Source organism: Poecilia latipinna, unplaced genomic scaffold, assembly GCF_001443285.1.
Source record: "Poecilia latipinna isolate Pla-1442-1.1 unplaced genomic scaffold, P_latipinna-1.0 Scaffold1586, whole genome shotgun sequence".
Lineage (NCBI taxonomy): Eukaryota > Metazoa > Chordata > Actinopteri > Cyprinodontiformes > Poeciliidae > Poecilia > Poecilia latipinna.
In genome coordinates this window covers 131,709-148,239 of record NW_015114202.1, presented here as the reverse complement: position 1 = coordinate 148,239, position 16,531 = coordinate 131,709, and the positions used below count along the sequence as shown (strand labels likewise).

Here is a 16,531-nt window from a genome sequence, read left to right as displayed (position 1 = left end):
GGGGCTGCTGCTGCACTTCTTATCCGAGCACGTTATCGAAAACCAAAAAGCAAAAAGTTAAATTAAACTTATTTTGGGAGACAAATAACACTGATAATACTTTTTTTTTTTTTTTACAGATGATTGGCAAACTGAAAATTAGTTTTTTTGGAGAGCCGTGCACACACAAGTAGAGACTACTACGACATGCTACAAGTCAGGAAGTTCAGGAATGACGACAAAGCGGAAAGAACCAGACCCGTCGTAAAAATTTTAAACACAAAAAAGCCGAGGGGGGGAGGAGGAGAAGAAGAGGAGCTCGGGGTGCCGGAGGGACGGGAGGGGAGGCAAAGTTCAACGGAGCTGAAACTTTTAGTCGCATGAAAAGTAGAAACTTAAGCCACAAGTCTACTTACAAGAGGAAACCTTTTAAGACTCACAATGATTAATAAGTGTTAACACTTTGTTTGATCAAAGAGAGAGCGAGAGCCACGGGGGTTCCTCCGCTCCGCTCAGTTCTTCATCAGGCCGCTGCGCCTCCTCGCCAGCTTCGATCTGAGGGGACGACATGTTGCGATGAGGCAAAGGTGCATTCGTTCAAGAGGAACTGAAGACGGCACATGCAAAAGTATAGAAGTACCTTATCGTCCCTGCCAGCAGAGGGTTGAAGGCGTACAGCCAGTCGTTCATGTCTTTCTCATTGTTGGCCTGCAGAAGGATTCCTCGATGCTTTGTGCACACCGCAAACGTGTTGGGAGTCTGCAAACATCAAATATTCATCATGAGACGCAGCTTCATCAGAGGTGGAGAGACTAAATAATTAGATTTAAGCCAACGATTTTTCAAAAGAAGAAGTGGGTGTACTGGCATTTGGCTGAATGAAAGAAAAGTTGAGAGAGCACTCTGCCCCCTTTAGGCGCCACCAAAAAGCTCATAGTATAATTCTGGCTGGACATTTGAATACTCTTATCAGAACTAGCGGAACTCCTTTGAGTTGGCTGGTTTTCTGGCAAAGATCCTTGGTTGGTTTCGATCAAGACCGTTCCAGAATTCTTTCCATCTCGGTTCTTCTCAGTCCATGTCGACGTGACGCCAAGCTCACCGCCGGCGACGCTCGTGTTCCAGAACATTTCTGAGTTGTTCCTGAACATCACTTGTCTCACATCTGAGGTTCACAGTTCAGGTCAGATGGTTGACATATGGACATATGGCTGAGTGTTATGACAAAGTAACAATCTCAAAAGGCAAACTGAAGCAGCACTAAGCTTCAAGACGTTTTATGAACCGATCCTGCCAAAGGAAGAGGCCTAAAGTCCAGATTAAATTGTACCACAAACTTGCTGATGGGGGTGAAAAGCATCAGGTTTCTCTGCCACCCACAGAGGGACACTTATTCTGATAGGTTTAAAGAGGTCCTGATTGATGGAAATCCACAGCAAAATAAGGTTCTAGTTCATAAAAATGACAGAAGCTGTATATTGTACAATCAATCCGCCCTGGAAAAAGCAGCAGCTCAAACAGATCAATGAAAGCCTGAGCTTAATGTGACATTTACATTTATTATGGGTGTATTTAAACTTCTGATTCGAAACAGACGAGCACCTTGAGCATGGCCTGCTGGTCTTCGCTGTATTCCACCTGCGCCGTGGAGAGGTTGAGGACGCCTCGCTCCACCGGGTCCTTGTCGCTGTTGTAGATGAAGACGTACGGGCGGCGAACGACCACAAAGTGCTTCACCCACGTGTTGGAGCGCGGCTCCATGAAGCTGAGGAAACCTTTCTTAGACACCACAGACCTGAAATGAAGCAAATATATATAAATATATATATGTAACACCTTTACTACACAACTAATGCAGGTCAGACAATCCAACACCATTTCAGATGAGCCGCCATCATTTATTACTAACCCAGGCCTCATTTCCTCGATATCAGGCACCAAGTTTAAGAACTCGTTCTTTCCAGCCCGAGCAAGGTAGGACATCTCCAGAGTGGGAACCATCGGGAAGTTCTCGTAGTCCGAGCAGGAAGGACTGGAGGCACGGGAGTTGTTCTCTGGGGTCCTTTAAGACAGAAAGAAAAAAGTTAATGTCAAAATTGTCCACCATATGATTTAAATGCACTCGTAATGCATTATGTTGAAACCAATTGTTTTATAAGATCTTGTTGTGCGACCATCAAACTTGCTTTATTTTAGTAAATCTATTGTATCGATTATTCTGACATTTAAACAGATTTTTAAAAAAAAGAACATTCTGTCAATTTTTAATGTACACCTTTTTTATATGCATTATTCAAAATACATTAATAATTAGATAGCAAAAGGAGCTGATAAGAGATTTTGTTTTAACAGAATTTGAAGCAGGTGAAGCTAAAACTATGCCACTTGAAAGTTTCTTTTTGTATCTTAAATGCAAACTGTGTATAGTTTTTATTTACATTTATTTTGTAAATGTTAAAACTAGCAGGGGGAAAAAAAAATATCAAAACAGCTAATATCCACATCCTCCGTGGCTAATAATGCACCAATACAAGGAGAACATTGTTACTTTTGGTCTAAGGAGCTGCAGCGGGAGTCAGCCAGGGAGGGGCAGGTGGAGGACGGCGTGAGGGTGGCGCTGCTTAAGCTGGTCACCGATGGGTCTCGTCCGATGGGCGAGATGTCAGACAGCTGGAGAAGATGGCAAAACGTTAGGCGTGTTTACCCAGTCGAACGTGACCGGAGCGAGGAAAACATCCGAGTCGTTTCTCACCTTGCAGTCGCTGATGCTGTTCACCACCTGGCTGTAGTCGCTGTTGAAGGTGTGGGTCAGCAGGCGCAGACACTGCAACACAATATCCGTCAGCTCCAGGGAGCTCAGAAATCGCTGGCGTGCTTTCTTGCCGCGTGCGGGATTTCTCCTCACCTTGGAGGCGAGCTCCTTCTCGCGGTCCACCAGGCTCTCGATGTCCGCCGAGTCGTAGCCGCTGCTCTCGCTGGGCGTGATGGCGCTCTCGCAAGTGGCGCTGGAGATCTGCGAGGAGATGGAGGTGGAGGTGGACAGCGTCCCCGAGCTCATGCTGGGGGACAGAGACTCGCTCAAGGACTTGGCGGTGGGAGCCGTTCCCACCGGAGGCGCCTCTCCCAGCTTCTCCCTCAGTAGGAGGAGGTGACGGGTCTTCTCCACCTGAGGAGAGGTACGAGTTCTTTTATCTTTACATCATCAGGAGTTATTTGAGCTGCATGTTTTCACAGCAGCAAAAGAACATGACAGAGAAAGGGACCTGAGCCTTAACTGCAATTAACCGCATGATAAATTAAACTGAGCTTGGCAATTTTCCATTGTGATGATTATTATTTTTTTGAAGGGCAATTTTGTTTCACAGAAACTTCATAATTCATTTATTTATTTATGGCTTTGGTTGTATATAGGTTGATATTTCAGTTTTTCAGTATTTCAGGTGTTGTGTTTTACTTTGGATATTTAAAATGTCTCCTAGTTGCAGCGTTAAGTAGGGGTGCACCGATAAATCGACCCTGATTTCCTTAATTTTGGGAGATTGCCGATCATTCGATACTTGCATGTGGAGCCGATCACATCCACCGATTTTATCTACTTTGGTAAAGGTCTAAAAATCAGCTCTGCTATGACAGAGGTTTGACTGACAGACCCACGGTCATGTCTGCACGTTTGTAATTACTTTTTGCTATATTTGGAAACATTTCAGACAAATAAAAATAAAAATCACTTTTCCTTTTAAATATTGGTCATTGGCGACCATATGGAAAACTGCAATAGGTGCACCCTAAATGTTAAGTGCTCTTTACAAGATTAAAGTTAATTGGTCTTTGAAGTTGCAATATTATTCTATTATCAATATATTACTTGAAAATGGACTCAAAACATTGCTCTGAGACATTATCGTGTATTGCAATAATTACTGGGACAATTTATAGTCCAGCTAAATTTGAGCTGGACGAAAAAAACTTTGTTCTCTTCCACATAAGGTCAATATAATATTCCTGCCAGTGTTTTTTTATTTATCTTTTTGACCAACTGGTTCATACAACCTTCCTATGAGTAAGTTTAAAATGATTTGAAACATATTTTTTTTTAATATGTGAATGTCAAATCTGATTTCCAAGTTCCCACCTCATGCAGCTGCTCGAGTTTCTCCAGCTCCCACTGGTGCTCCAGGATCAAACTGTCCCCTCTGGGCCTCCATCCGGCCAGGTTCTCCTCCCCTCGCACGTAGGCCACGGAAGTGTCCAGAACCTTCCTCCTCCTCCGCTGCATCCCTGTGCAGGAGAACCCGGCTTGTCAACACAAAAGGTATAATGGCAACTATTCAGATGTTTCTTTGAAATCGTTTTCTCCTCGTTTACCAGGGCTTCCGGTGTCAGACATCTTGCACAGGCTGAGCTCATAGATGCCGGTGACGCGATTGCTGTAACAAAGCAGCAAAAAAAAAAAAAAAAAAAAATTTATTAAATGAAAAATTCAGCCAAAAGAGTGTGACGCGTGGTAATAATTGGAGATTGATTTCAGCTTGAACAGACTTGGCATGATTGTACGGTCAAAACCCAAAAGAATACGATCTACTTGCGGTCAATGAACACACCGTACCTAAATGCAACCGGGGCTTTACAGACCACACTTATCAAAGTGGCAGTTATTACTCCACAGACAAGTCTTAAAGGCAGCTATTCAAAGTACCAGAGAAGTACTTAAAATAATTAATACACAAGAAGAATTAAAGGAGGAAGAATCTGGTTTTCTGCCGTTTGTGAAAACTACTTTTAAGCTTCAGACCAGCGGATAACAGAAAGGCTGAATGTTTTACAGCAACATTCTCCCTCAGTAATGGAAATGCTGGATGTAGAAATATTTGTAGCAATCTGTAAATCTCTGAGAAGTGTCCACATTCTCAGGGGAACACACACACACAGATGTCACTGATTACAATTACTACAATCAATCATTTCATTTATTCTATGAAAATGTAAAACATCAATTCAAATATCTCTGTCAGAGTTTTGCACTAACAGTAAAATCATGTTTTACACTCCCGGTCAAAAAGCAAAACTGTAATCAGCAGGCTAAAGTTGTACACAAAACAGAACCTCAAAACTCAGACTGGCTTTTTTATTGGAGTGTTATACATCCGTGTTAATAGATGCACCAAAGTGCATCAACCTGCAGGCTTACCAGTCAGGAGTTTTGGAGTACCCACTCCCAAAGAGGTTCCTGAGAGAACGCGGCGGGGAGATCTTGGCGTCCCGGGAGTAGAACACCATGCAGATGTCTTTGGTGATGATGGCGGGCTGGATGCAGTGGTCCAGCTGAAAAGCAGAGGTGCGAGTGAGCCAACGTCCGAGACGCAGTGAGATCGCCGTGAGACAGAGCGGAAAGACAAACCTCCAGATATGCAGACAGAGTCATGTAGATCTTCTCTCCGTACGGAGTGACTCGATTCAGCAGGAGGGAGTTGTGCAGCGAGCTGTCCCACACAGCTTCAAAACGGTAGAACGTTCTGAAGGAAAAAAATATACATAGGAAAGCAACAGGAGTTGAGCTTTGGGAAGTCTCGTTTGAAAAAAAGACACTTTTGATGTTGCGTTTCTCGTTGTGACATGGGAGGTTGGGATTTGGCTAAAGAACTGGTGTGTGGATGTGCACAGGTCTAGATGGCTGAAAACGAAACTCTCTCACACTTTCAACGTGACAGGATGCGAGGATAAACACAGAGAAGACACAAAGAGGAGACAAGACTCAAGGTAGGAGATGGAACATACTGAGAATAAAGTTCAGCATGATGCAACTAAAAGTAAAGCTGCCTTTTTGAACATACTGATATGTATTCATTTTACAAACCAATTCCTTTTCGGTGAGGTTGCATTTATCCTTGTCTACCAGCAGGGGGAGCATTTACCCACAGACAGTGACCTTACTGAATGTTAGAGTAGTTAACAAAACAAAAAACTTGAATCAAATTGATAGTAGGTCAGCTCACGACTTTTATTTATACTAAAGTCACAAACTTATAAATGTATAAAAGTAGTGCTGATCAGGGTGCATTTGCATTTAGATCACCTTTGTCCATCAACATTTTGAGAGTTTTAGGAAATGAATGGTAATGGAAACAAAGGCATATCTTATGCAACAAGCAGGGAAGGGGCTTAGGAACCGAAAATCTATTAAACTTATTTCTAAGAGTCTAAGGGTTCTAAGAGAGACACATAAAGGTCCTTCATTGAAGGCCTTATGCTCTCTGATGAATGGTACCTATCAATATCCTTATCAATAGAAAGCCTGAGGACAATCAAGAGTCCAGCAGCAGCAGGAGGAAAGAGTCCACAGAATAAAAAGAGAAGCACAAAGAGTCAGGCAACAGAAACAATAAAGCACATCAACAACTGTAAATAAAAAACAAACAGAAAGCTCATGCAATGAATTCATTTTACCCTCAGAAACCATAAAGACAAGAACATTTTCACATATTTTCAACACAAAAACATGAAAAGCCTACACAACAACAACAACAGCAACAACAACAAACAGATGGATTGTCAGGTTTAGAGTTCATCAGAGCCAAAGTAGCTCTCAGAGTCCAGTCCACGTACCTGTTAGTGTTGTGGGATGACTTGATGTTCTTGGCAGAAATGATGTTTAGGGACAGGACGGCGTCGGCTGCGCTGTCGTCCACCTCGGCCTTGTTCCTGATACGACCTGATGGAGATACAACGGCATGACGCGTCAATACGGTCGCTGAGACTTCTTCTGGTGAGCAATAAAAAAAGATAAACACAACTCTACAAGCATCTGGTCAGAGTCCAGAGGCTGCATGTGAAAAATGTGAAATGTAATTATTTGGTCCATCTGCGGCAGCTGCAGTGTATAAAAAGCTTAGCAAGAGAAGCTGCCTTAAGCAAAACAGAAGCCTCTCTTCCCCTCCCATAGGTGTGTGTGGTATATTCACAGTAAAGCCTCTTCTAAAGGGTTTACCCTCACTTTTTTTTACCCCGCGTTACTGTCTAGTTTCCATTGGATCGAGTGAAGCTCTCGGACAGATGGCTCACCTACAACCAGCTCACGAACATCCTTCCAGTGGAGCTCGCTGCCCTTCTCGTGTATAAGAGTCACTGTGATCCTCCGCTGGATCCCCTGCAGAAAAGATGAAAGGAGATCAAGATTACGGCATAAAAACCACGACAACAGCAACAACTTGTACGTCAGTATTATTACAGATAGACAAGTCTTTATCTTCTGAGTTTTGGGGAGTGGCAAATGCTGTACCCTTACCTGGTGCAGAAGGTAGGTGCCGTGGCAGGGCAATCCGGCACTGTGATCCACGATAGCCGGGATGTACCTGTGTGGGGACAAAACCAGGTTAGACCTTTTATCGATGGGCTTCCCTGCATTTTTAGAGGCTGGATTCATCCCTGTGGGAACGGTGCAAAGGGACACACTCACTCTCCAGTCGGCTCCAGCTCGCTTATCTCGAACCAGACGAGCAGGTCGTACTTGCTGACGCACTGGCCCAGGTTCGACTTGGTGATGGTGTTCAGCTTGGTGGCTGGAACTATAAAAAAAACAACACCCATCAGCTAAGTATTTTAAATTCGACGTTTCAGTGAATTTCAAAACAACGTAGTCATGTCGTATGAGCGCATTGCTGAGTCTAGTGGATTATACAGGGCTTTGCAAAGGTAGAAACGCATTTTAGTTTTTGTCGCATCTCAACTGTAGACTTCAATGTGTTTTATTTGGACATTGTGATAGAAAACAACAACGTGAAGACACATTTGAAAATATGAAAACTGTAAAGGTGTATTTGAAAACAGAGGTGGCAGCATCATGCTATGGGGACACTGTTCGGTCAAAACTATTTGAGCCTCAACATGCATCCAAGCTACAACAGAACTCTAGAGATCAAAGTGTATCGATGTGCGAGGTCGGCCTAGTCAAAGTCCAGACCTAAAATCCAATTAAGAGCCTGTCGCGAGAGATGAAAAGGGATCATCACAGACGCCACTCATCTAATCTGACTGAGCCTGAGATTCCTTACAAAGATGCGACGTTTATAGATGTGACAAAGCATTTCCAAGTAGAAATGCATGCCACACTTTTCAGATTTTGATTAGTAACAGGTCGTTGTTTTTTTTTCTTTTTGAAAACCCACATGTCATTGTTCTTCATTTTATTGAAGTGTTTCGCTACAGCATCACAAATGTGAGAAATTCAATGAGTGTGAATGCTTTTGCAAGGGCCTGACCGAAAGGTGGAGACGGTGTGAGGAGTTAAATCACAGATTACACCAACGCTGACCGCTCCTTGCTGTCTGAAGTATCAGCAGGATTTAATTTAATTTAATTTAAATTTCTGCAAATTTATCTACTGGAAGGTAGGAGCTCCGGTCAGTCGAAGCAGCAAGGGGAGGTTTGAGCTGAGCCGTCGGGACCCAAACGCGATCACTGCAGTGCTCCGGTGTGCACCTGCAGGCGCTGAGCAGCACAAGAACAAAGCGCTAGTCTAATCACAAAACAGCATCTAGTGGGTTGGGGGGGGGGATCTAATGCCTCAACCGCTAACCGAGTCCTGTGTACCAACCGTGGTGCTTAGGCACAGTGAACACGGGGTCGTGGAGCGCTGAGAGGAAGGGGAAGTGCGAGAGCTGGTCAGCCTCGTCCTCCAGGCTGGCCACGGCGGAGGAGGCGAGGGCGTTGGCGTGCTCGGATAACGTGTCCAGCACTTTGCCGTTAACATAGCCGCTCACGAGGTAGCGGATCAACTCGATCTTACGGGTGTGGTCTGGGTGGGTGGTGTGTGTGTTTGTATGTGAACGGCAGAAAAGATGGGTGAATAGATGTGTGGAGGAAAATGGAGGAGTGGGGGGGGGAAGGCAGGACAGAGTTGGGTAAGAGGATTATAGAGATTGTAGAAAAATGATTCAATACGACAATAAAAAGATCCAAAGGAAGCGAGAAATGAAAAAAGGACATGTGAGGTATGGTTACATAACAAAGTCAAAGATACGGGGAAGTGATGGTGACAGAACATTTCACTGTATGGCGGCGTTGTGTGACGATTTGTTACCTGGTTTGGACAGAGGCATGGGGATGGGGTAGTATTTCCGTGACGGTGTTGGAGGACTGTTGAACACAAAGAAAGGAAATATGTATTCTAGTGCAAAATCTGTCTTCAATGAAGAACTTTTACCCTAACCGTTGAACATTTCCACATTTTGTTACATTTCAGTCACACATTTTTATTTGTATTTAATACGACAGGCCATCAGAAAATAGTTCCCTGTGTGGATAATTTGTAAACCACATTTTGCTGCAAGCCCTGAGGTTCACCTTTTCTCCCTTCAAGTGATTTTTAAAGACACTTTATTTCAGGGTATCAGAACAAGAAGAGGTTCTAGATTCAAATGTATGGCAAACTTTTCAGAATATTATCTGTAAAATGATTATTTTTTTAAATCATGTCTCCTTTTCCTCCATTTGCACAATAATTAATCACTATGTGTTCCGTCTAAAATGCAAATAAATCAGAAGTTTGCTTCTCTTATGCAACAACATGAGGAAAAAGATGAAGATGCTTTTGAAGGCCCTGTATTCTACATTTCTGTAGAAGGTATTTTTTTAAAAAGCTACCAACCTGATCAGGTCCTGGCCGTGGATGTGCAGCGGGTGCTGCTGATAGTGGCCGAACACCTCAAACACGATGGGCTTGTTCTTAATGTACTCAATAAAAGACTCCGTGACCTCCACTGAAACCTGCAAAGAAAAAAAGAAAAATTTAGTTTCTGGCCATGAGGAACGGTTTGGATTGAAGGAATGACGTCCACATGTCTGTACTCACGTTCTGGACGTGGTAGAAACCCAGCGGAGCTCCTTTGCCGGTGTTCTTCAGCGGCTCGGTGGAGAAAGCCTCGTCGTGGCGATGGAGAAAGCTGAAGCAAAACGGGAACACAAGTCAGAGTGATTAAATTCATTTAACTTGCGCACAAGCGTGCAACGCTGTTGCAGTTTCCCTAAGCCGAAGGCTTCGTGAAGCATCGCAAACCGATATTTCAGGCGACCTAAACGGCGCCGCTCTTATTTTCGAAGAATGTCGACTCACTTGAACTGGCAAAAGATGTCGGCGTACTCAGGTGGGACGCCACTGGCCTGGAGGACGGTCACGCGGAAGGTGAAGATGCTCCCCACCTCCAGCTGGCCTGCCAGACCCTCACTGTGACTCAGCTTGGCATCTGGGACGTTGCCCAGCTTCAGGTCTGAGGAGAACAACAGGGTCAGTTAAAAATGACCAAAAAAAATAAATAAAATTACAGCTGCTGGCGTGTGAATTGCTCCTCTTTATTCATCACTCCTGCTGTTCACTCATTTTTTTTTCTTTTCTTTAGCTTTTGTAAAAATTCTCTCACGCAGCAAATAAAAACCCCTGCATTCGCCTCATTTACACGACAAAGCTCAGCTTTGGATCCAGCAGGGACATCTGCCGGGCGCGTTCTCTGGCGAAGGGAAGAGAGGCTGAAAATTTACGAGTGCAGAGGTTGAAAGTCTGGCGGCCGTACCCATGTCGTTGATTCTGTTGAGCTCCTCGGAGGGTGTGATGACCTCTGAGCTCTGACCCTGACCCTCCACGATGCGCAGTTCCTCCAGGGACAAGCCGGACCGGGTCATGACCGTAGAGGGAAAGTCATTCTGATTGGACGGATAAAAGTCAGAGGCATTAGCATATAGCTGGTCTAGAGAGGGTTTGAGTTTCTAAAGTTTCTCTACCAAGTTGGTATTTTTGGAGAGAAAAAAAAAAAAATAGAAATAAAGTGTCTGCGCTTCAAACGGCTTTTCATGCGACTCCAGGCGGCTCACCTTTTTGAAGTATTCATCATCAAAAGAAATCTTGGCAGTCCCCGACTGTCTAACCCCGGACCCGTAATCTGGAGCCTCCTCGTCAGCTAGAAGAGAAACAAGCCCTCCTTTTATCCCAATCTGTCACAAACCTAAACTGTCAAAGCACATCAAAGGGAATAAATAAAGGATCTGAGGGAATCTCTGCGTTGCCAGCACATCGGATCCCTCAGGACTCTCCCACATGCTGCCACTGGAATCTCAAAGCCGAACTTAGAGCTACACATATTTTTGTTAGTTGCTGGTAATAATCTCGGAGCATTAGAGTTCTCATTAATTACTCACCAGCTATAGCCTGGACCCCCACGCGCAGGAAGCCTCGCACCTCGCCCTTTTCTGTAACTATGGCAACCCGGTGAACAAGCGGCACAGGATACAGCAGGTTGCTCAGGTACACAAAGGCTCTGGGAGCAAAAATTAAAACAAAAGGGAGAAGAGAAACAATGAACAACCGCAGCATCAATAACTGTGGCATTTATTTAGCATCTGAAGGTGGAAAGCTGAGGTTTGAAGATTTTACATGTTTACGACAAATTATTAACAAATATATACAGTAAAATATTAGTGACAAAGCAAATGAGAAGGCAAAAAAGACAATGTAATGAGCAAGAGCTCCTTAAAATCTCTTTTTATACTTAATAGTTGCATTTTTGTGTCTCATAAAGTTTAATAGTGGAATGACAGATTAGCAGATTGCAGCAGTAAAAGCTATAAAACAGCATTTTACAGTGTTGGCCATTGGCCGCACTGGTCTCACTGACATTTCGTTTCGCAAGACATGATTTGCAATTGCAGCGCTCCTATAACTCTATAACGACCCGCAGCACTTCGATGAAGTCTAATGCCCAAAACCAGAGCACAAGACATCCATCTGTAGAGTATCTGAAGTCAAAGTGATGCAGGGACCAACCTGCACCCATGTGATGTCTTATTTTGATGCACCGACCCTGCTTATTACTACGATATTATGTTTTCAGGAGAAGCTTCTCCATTTTGTACTTTTTTTGGTTACCCTGTGGCTGATGTTAAATAGCAGATCGACCAGTCTGCCACAGGCTGTGTTTTTACTGACCGTGCATCAGTTTACATCAACTTCAGGGATATTTGTACATGTATACAATTTTCTATCGTCTATCGAGTCTAGAGTAAGTAGTGTAAGGTAAGGTAGCAACGAGTTATTGGGACTGATCACATTTCAGGAGCAACCAAGTAGAACCAAAATAAATGTAAACAAGGTGGCAACACAAAGTTAAATATAATTAGGTCAGAGGTTTCAACTCTTATGACCGTTTGCCTCCAAAATTACTAAAAAAAAAAAAAAAAAAGAACACTAAACTACAGAAAAAACACCTGAACGTCACTGGTTTGAGCCTAAGAGTATGAAGTGACACAAAATGAAAAGGCAACATGTTGGTGCAAACATCGGGGCACAAACTGGGCAATTTTACTTGGAGGTGTAACAGCCCTCACAGTTATACGAGACCTAACTCTATTCAATGCATTTTAATTACTTAATACCTGCAAATTGTAAGATTTTTTACAGACTGCGCATGAGCTATAGTCTGTTTTAAAAAGCAAAAGTAAACATTGAAAAACGTTCTAATTTCCATTAAGCAGAGCTACTTAGTAAGATTTTTTAATCATCAGGAATCATTGGAAGCAAGCTAACACAACCAATACATAATAAATTAGACCCAGCTGTCAGCTACACCATGAGCCAGCTTTTTTTTTTAACAAAATAAGATATGAAGCATTAACCTTCACATTATTAGAGATGTTTTTAGACTGCTATAAAGGAATTTTTTGTGGTTTTGTTTTTATTTCAACTGCTAAATACACCCACTAAAGAAAGTAGATGATAAACTGTTTTCCTCAAATCGGTCAAATGACAAAAGTCCGAGTTCATACATTTCAGAAATAAAATGATTTCAAAGTAACACACACAAAAAAAAAAGAAAATGAAAACAACCCAAGTTTAAAAACAGAAAAAGCCAACAAAAAGGACAAGTACTTAGTTTGCTTAATCACAACAAATAGGCAGTTTTAAGAGACAGATGGGAGTTAATGCAGTCAGCAGAGTGTGGTGGTGGAGGATGAGACATCTGACAGGAGGACGACGGCAGGAGGTGGTGCTGGCTTTTCATCGTTCTTAGGAACAGAGTCCAAATTAAAAGTAGATTTTCGACAGTCGACCTCAGAGCACAGAAGGATGACGAATTATGTTAAATTAAATAAAAAAAAAAACATTTATTTCCAGCTTCTCTGAGTCTGAGAGAAAAAAAAAACAAAACAACTACAATTACATTCAATTATACTCTAATCTTTGATACTTCAGCTACTCTTCACTGCATCCACCTAAAGTGAAACAAACCAACAACAGCTCTCCTGTCCCAGCCTCCGTGTGCAGAGGAAGAGGAAACGCCCAGATCACCGACCTTCCCACCAGGATGAACCAGGGGGAGCGGTCGTAGAAGGGGTCCTGCCCGTCGCTGAAGATGTCCGAGCCCTCTTCGGTGCCCGCGTCCGAGCTCGTGTCGTCCACAAACGCCTCGTCGTCTATGAAGTCCGACATCTCGCTCTGGCGCTCGTCCGCCAGCTCGGTGATCTCCGAGTCGGAGGTGGAGAACGTGGGCGAGGGCGTTCGGTCGGCCAGGTGCTCGTTGACGCAGCCGTTGAAGATGGGAGAGCTGCTGGGGGAGCGAAGGTTTGGGAGTGGCGGCGAGGGTAACAGTGGAGTCAAAGAAGAGTTAAAAAAAAAAAAAAAGCTTCAGGCGCTTTGTGAGGCATCAGTGATCTCATTTCATTTTGAAAGATTCCTGCTGTTTTTCTAAGTTTTCAGAGTTCCTACACATTTTTTCATATAAATATTTTAGACTTCTGGAGACTCAGCTCTCCAGAGCTCTCAGTTCTTTGCAAAACATAAAATCCTAAAGCTCACTATAGCTTTGTAAGAGATATTTCACAAGTGGATTCAAATGGGAAATCTTCAAAACTAAATTAAAAGGATGGAAAGAGGACAAAAAAAAAGGACAAGTGAAAATATTTATCCAGATCTGAAAAATACTCAGATCAAATTCCAAACTGTGTAGGAACCCTGCTTTAATTCAAATAATTAAAAATAAAAAGAAAGCCTCACTTTTCACTGCATTAACTACATGCATTCATTTAAAGCAAAAGCCACTGAAAAAGCTTTGCAGTTTAGGATTCATTTCATAAGGAGCTAATCGCAGGTGTCACAGCAAATACCAGAAATGCTATTTTAAACCAACATGAATAACGGCACATTAATGGATTAGCATGTAAATCTCCTCATGTACGCCGTCTGAAAGAGGATAAAACACAAAGCGCCAACATTCCCACCTCACCCAAACCCCATGTTAACATGAATTAAAGGACGCATCAGGAAGAGCATGGCAACCAACGACAGTACAAAGTGATGCAGAAATAAAGGGAACACAACAAATGGTCACAAAAACTCAAAATGTGACGTGGAGTAAAATAAACACACATTCAAATAAAAATCAAAATAAAAAAAAATCACAAAAACAAATAAAATGGACAAACAAATTTAAATAATGAACAAAACATCATCTGGTATAAATGACAAAACATGACGTGGAAAACGTGATATGACTGATACATGAATCTCCAATGAGAAATGATGGCAATGAAAAACAAAACGCATGAAGAAGTCCTAAAAGCTTCAGTACAGCTTTGGGAAATAATACAAAACAAATTTTTAAACACAAATGAATAATACGATCTAATTGCTCCTCTTAAAAACAATGAAAAGTGTAGCAACATTTTTTTAAGCCAGCTTAAATACGCTCATACTGGTAACCAACCCTTCCCCGGTATTGTTTAATAAATTTGTTACAAAAGCAATAAAAAAATAAAATAAAATAGCAAGAACCAAAACTATTTAGTTTAAATGTGTAGCGTTCATATTCGGCTACAAACCTCCCCACGAGCTTAAACCAGTGGAAACGGTCGTAGAACGGGTCGTTTCCCGTCAGAGTTCCCTCTCCATCGCCATCCTGGTGAGCGGAGGCCATTTCTCCAGCGCGGTCGTACATCTCCCTCATCTGCTCCAGCCTCTGCCTGTAAATGACCACATGCACTCAGGATTAATGGATGCAGGATGGGAATTTACAGCTCACTAAAAAAAACTGGACGGGGAGAAAAACTGATGATGTACAGATGATATGAATTTGACTATTTTCTCTGTAGAGATAAAAAAAAAAAGATGATTCAGAACGATTGATTTTTAAGATACTGTATACAAATGACTTTTTTGAAACTCCTACTACAGATGCCTATATCTAATTAAGTCAGAGCAATAATCAAACAGTTTGCTACAACTGTAGTAGAAGACACTCTACTACATCATGTGTGTGCAAATTAAGGTAATTTTTACTTGAGTTTCTCCAGGGACCAGTAGTGTGTAGCTCCGTTCTTCAGGTCCTGAACCTCGACAGCGACCACGGTGCGAGGGAAGGGCCTCGGGTCGCGTTCCTTCTCCGGCTCTGGGGGCAGGAGTTCAGGGGGCAGCGGAGAGTACAGCGTGTCCGTCAGCAGGACGAACTGGAACTGGACCTGAGGAAGAGGGAGAATTTAGGAAGGACTTCACCCTCAACGAGTCGCTTTGGGCTCAAACTGTTACCAAAACTTGACTTTAAAACATCCCGAGAAGGAAAACTCGAGATGAAAATCCTGTGTAAGGTGACTCTTCTGCAGCGTCTTGTGGTTTATGTGGAGTGTAAATCCCTTGGCTTCCTGGTGGAAGGGAAACTGCAGCGAACCGGCTTTAGATTTACTTCCACTTCAATTTGTCTATGCGACAGTGGATCAATGCTGCATTCTGGATGATTTAAAAGTCAGACTAGAGCGTAGCTCCTCTACCATTTTATTCCCCCCCCCCCACCACATTCAGTCAACATTACATTAAATTGTCACGTTCTGAGCAGGTGGATGTAAAACTATGAGGGAGATGCAACATCTTAGCTAAATAATATCAAAGGTAAGGCACACAAAGTCCAGCAGAGTCATAATGTGTATTTTGGACTCAGTTTTCTGCTGTGACTGACTGCCAAAACCCGTTTAACATCTAAACATCAGCAGATGCTTTTGGTTTCCCTCGTGATGCCCTGCATTGCCTGAAGACATCACACAGGTTTGGGTTTAGAAATCTAGTCGGCAGGATATGCTACGTGTCATTTCTAGTCACACAACTGGGAGATCATTTAAAGGCTGCAGGAACGAGAGACCCCAAATTAAAAATGTAATTTGATAACTGTCTTCTCATGGGACAAAGCAGTCTAATTCAGTCAAATTCAATTCAATCCAAAATTGTCACAAAATTGTTTTAGATTAAAACTGCCCATCTAAAGTAGACCTACTTATTTATCCATTTTGCCCGATCGTGCAATAAGTATTAAGAACAGGCCACAGGCTGTATTTTAGCATTGCAACTGGATAATCCCAGAAACTCTCCGATCCAATTAAAGTTCTGACTTTGATCCACCGAGAAAAGGTTAAGGTAATACAAAGCATAAATTACCCAACAGCTCCACTCATTAAGGATGATGCACACGTCATATTTCTGCATCATAAACAATTTCCAGAACATTTAAGAAATATACCAAAAAAAAAA

At 42.7% G+C, this 16,531-nt stretch overlaps 1 protein-coding gene across 27 annotated transcripts in view; it reads right to left on the bottom strand.

The window, feature by feature from the left end:
• Nucleotides 1–338: 338 nt before the first annotated feature.
• Nucleotides 339–16,531, bottom strand: part of kif1b (kinesin family member 1B) — a 70,000-nt gene continuing 53,807 nt past the window's right edge. For 10 of the 27 annotated variants that reach the window (XM_015058921.1, XM_015058920.1, XM_015058923.1 and 7 more), the window contains 27 exons: nucleotides 15,296–15,474; nucleotides 14,839–14,979; nucleotides 13,314–13,568; nucleotides 11,164–11,282; nucleotides 10,840–10,925; nucleotides 10,542–10,671; nucleotides 10,088–10,241; nucleotides 9,827–9,917; nucleotides 9,623–9,741; nucleotides 9,056–9,111; nucleotides 8,570–8,770; nucleotides 7,433–7,541; nucleotides 7,262–7,328; nucleotides 7,039–7,123; nucleotides 6,583–6,688; nucleotides 6,245–6,271; nucleotides 5,378–5,492; nucleotides 5,168–5,301; nucleotides 4,345–4,406; nucleotides 4,112–4,257; nucleotides 2,885–3,145; nucleotides 2,732–2,803; nucleotides 2,528–2,649; nucleotides 1,889–2,041; nucleotides 1,582–1,774; nucleotides 620–738; nucleotides 339–534 (listed from right to left, as the gene is read on the bottom strand). In XM_015058921.1, the coding sequence (XP_014914407.1) occupies nucleotides 492–534; nucleotides 620–738; nucleotides 1,582–1,774; nucleotides 1,889–2,041; nucleotides 2,528–2,649; nucleotides 2,732–2,803; nucleotides 2,885–3,145; nucleotides 4,112–4,257; nucleotides 4,345–4,406; nucleotides 5,168–5,301; nucleotides 5,378–5,492; nucleotides 6,245–6,271; nucleotides 6,583–6,688; nucleotides 7,039–7,123; nucleotides 7,262–7,328; nucleotides 7,433–7,541; nucleotides 8,570–8,770; nucleotides 9,056–9,111; nucleotides 9,623–9,741; nucleotides 9,827–9,917; nucleotides 10,088–10,241; nucleotides 10,542–10,671; nucleotides 10,840–10,925; nucleotides 11,164–11,282; nucleotides 13,314–13,568; nucleotides 14,839–14,979; nucleotides 15,296–15,474 (3,345 nt within the window). In that variant the 3' untranslated portion in view covers nucleotides 339–491. The remainder of the gene's footprint in view (nucleotides 535–619; nucleotides 739–1,581; nucleotides 1,775–1,888; nucleotides 2,042–2,527; nucleotides 2,650–2,731; nucleotides 2,804–2,884; nucleotides 3,146–4,111; nucleotides 4,258–4,344; nucleotides 4,407–5,167; nucleotides 5,302–5,377; nucleotides 5,493–6,244; nucleotides 6,272–6,582; nucleotides 6,689–7,038; nucleotides 7,124–7,261; nucleotides 7,329–7,432; nucleotides 7,542–8,569; nucleotides 8,771–9,055; nucleotides 9,112–9,622; nucleotides 9,742–9,826; nucleotides 9,918–10,087; nucleotides 10,242–10,541; nucleotides 10,672–10,839; nucleotides 10,926–11,163; nucleotides 11,283–13,313; nucleotides 13,569–14,838; nucleotides 14,980–15,295; nucleotides 15,475–16,531) is intronic. The other 17 variants (XM_015058939.1, XM_015058940.1, XM_015058941.1 and 14 more) reach the window with 8 other exon arrangements.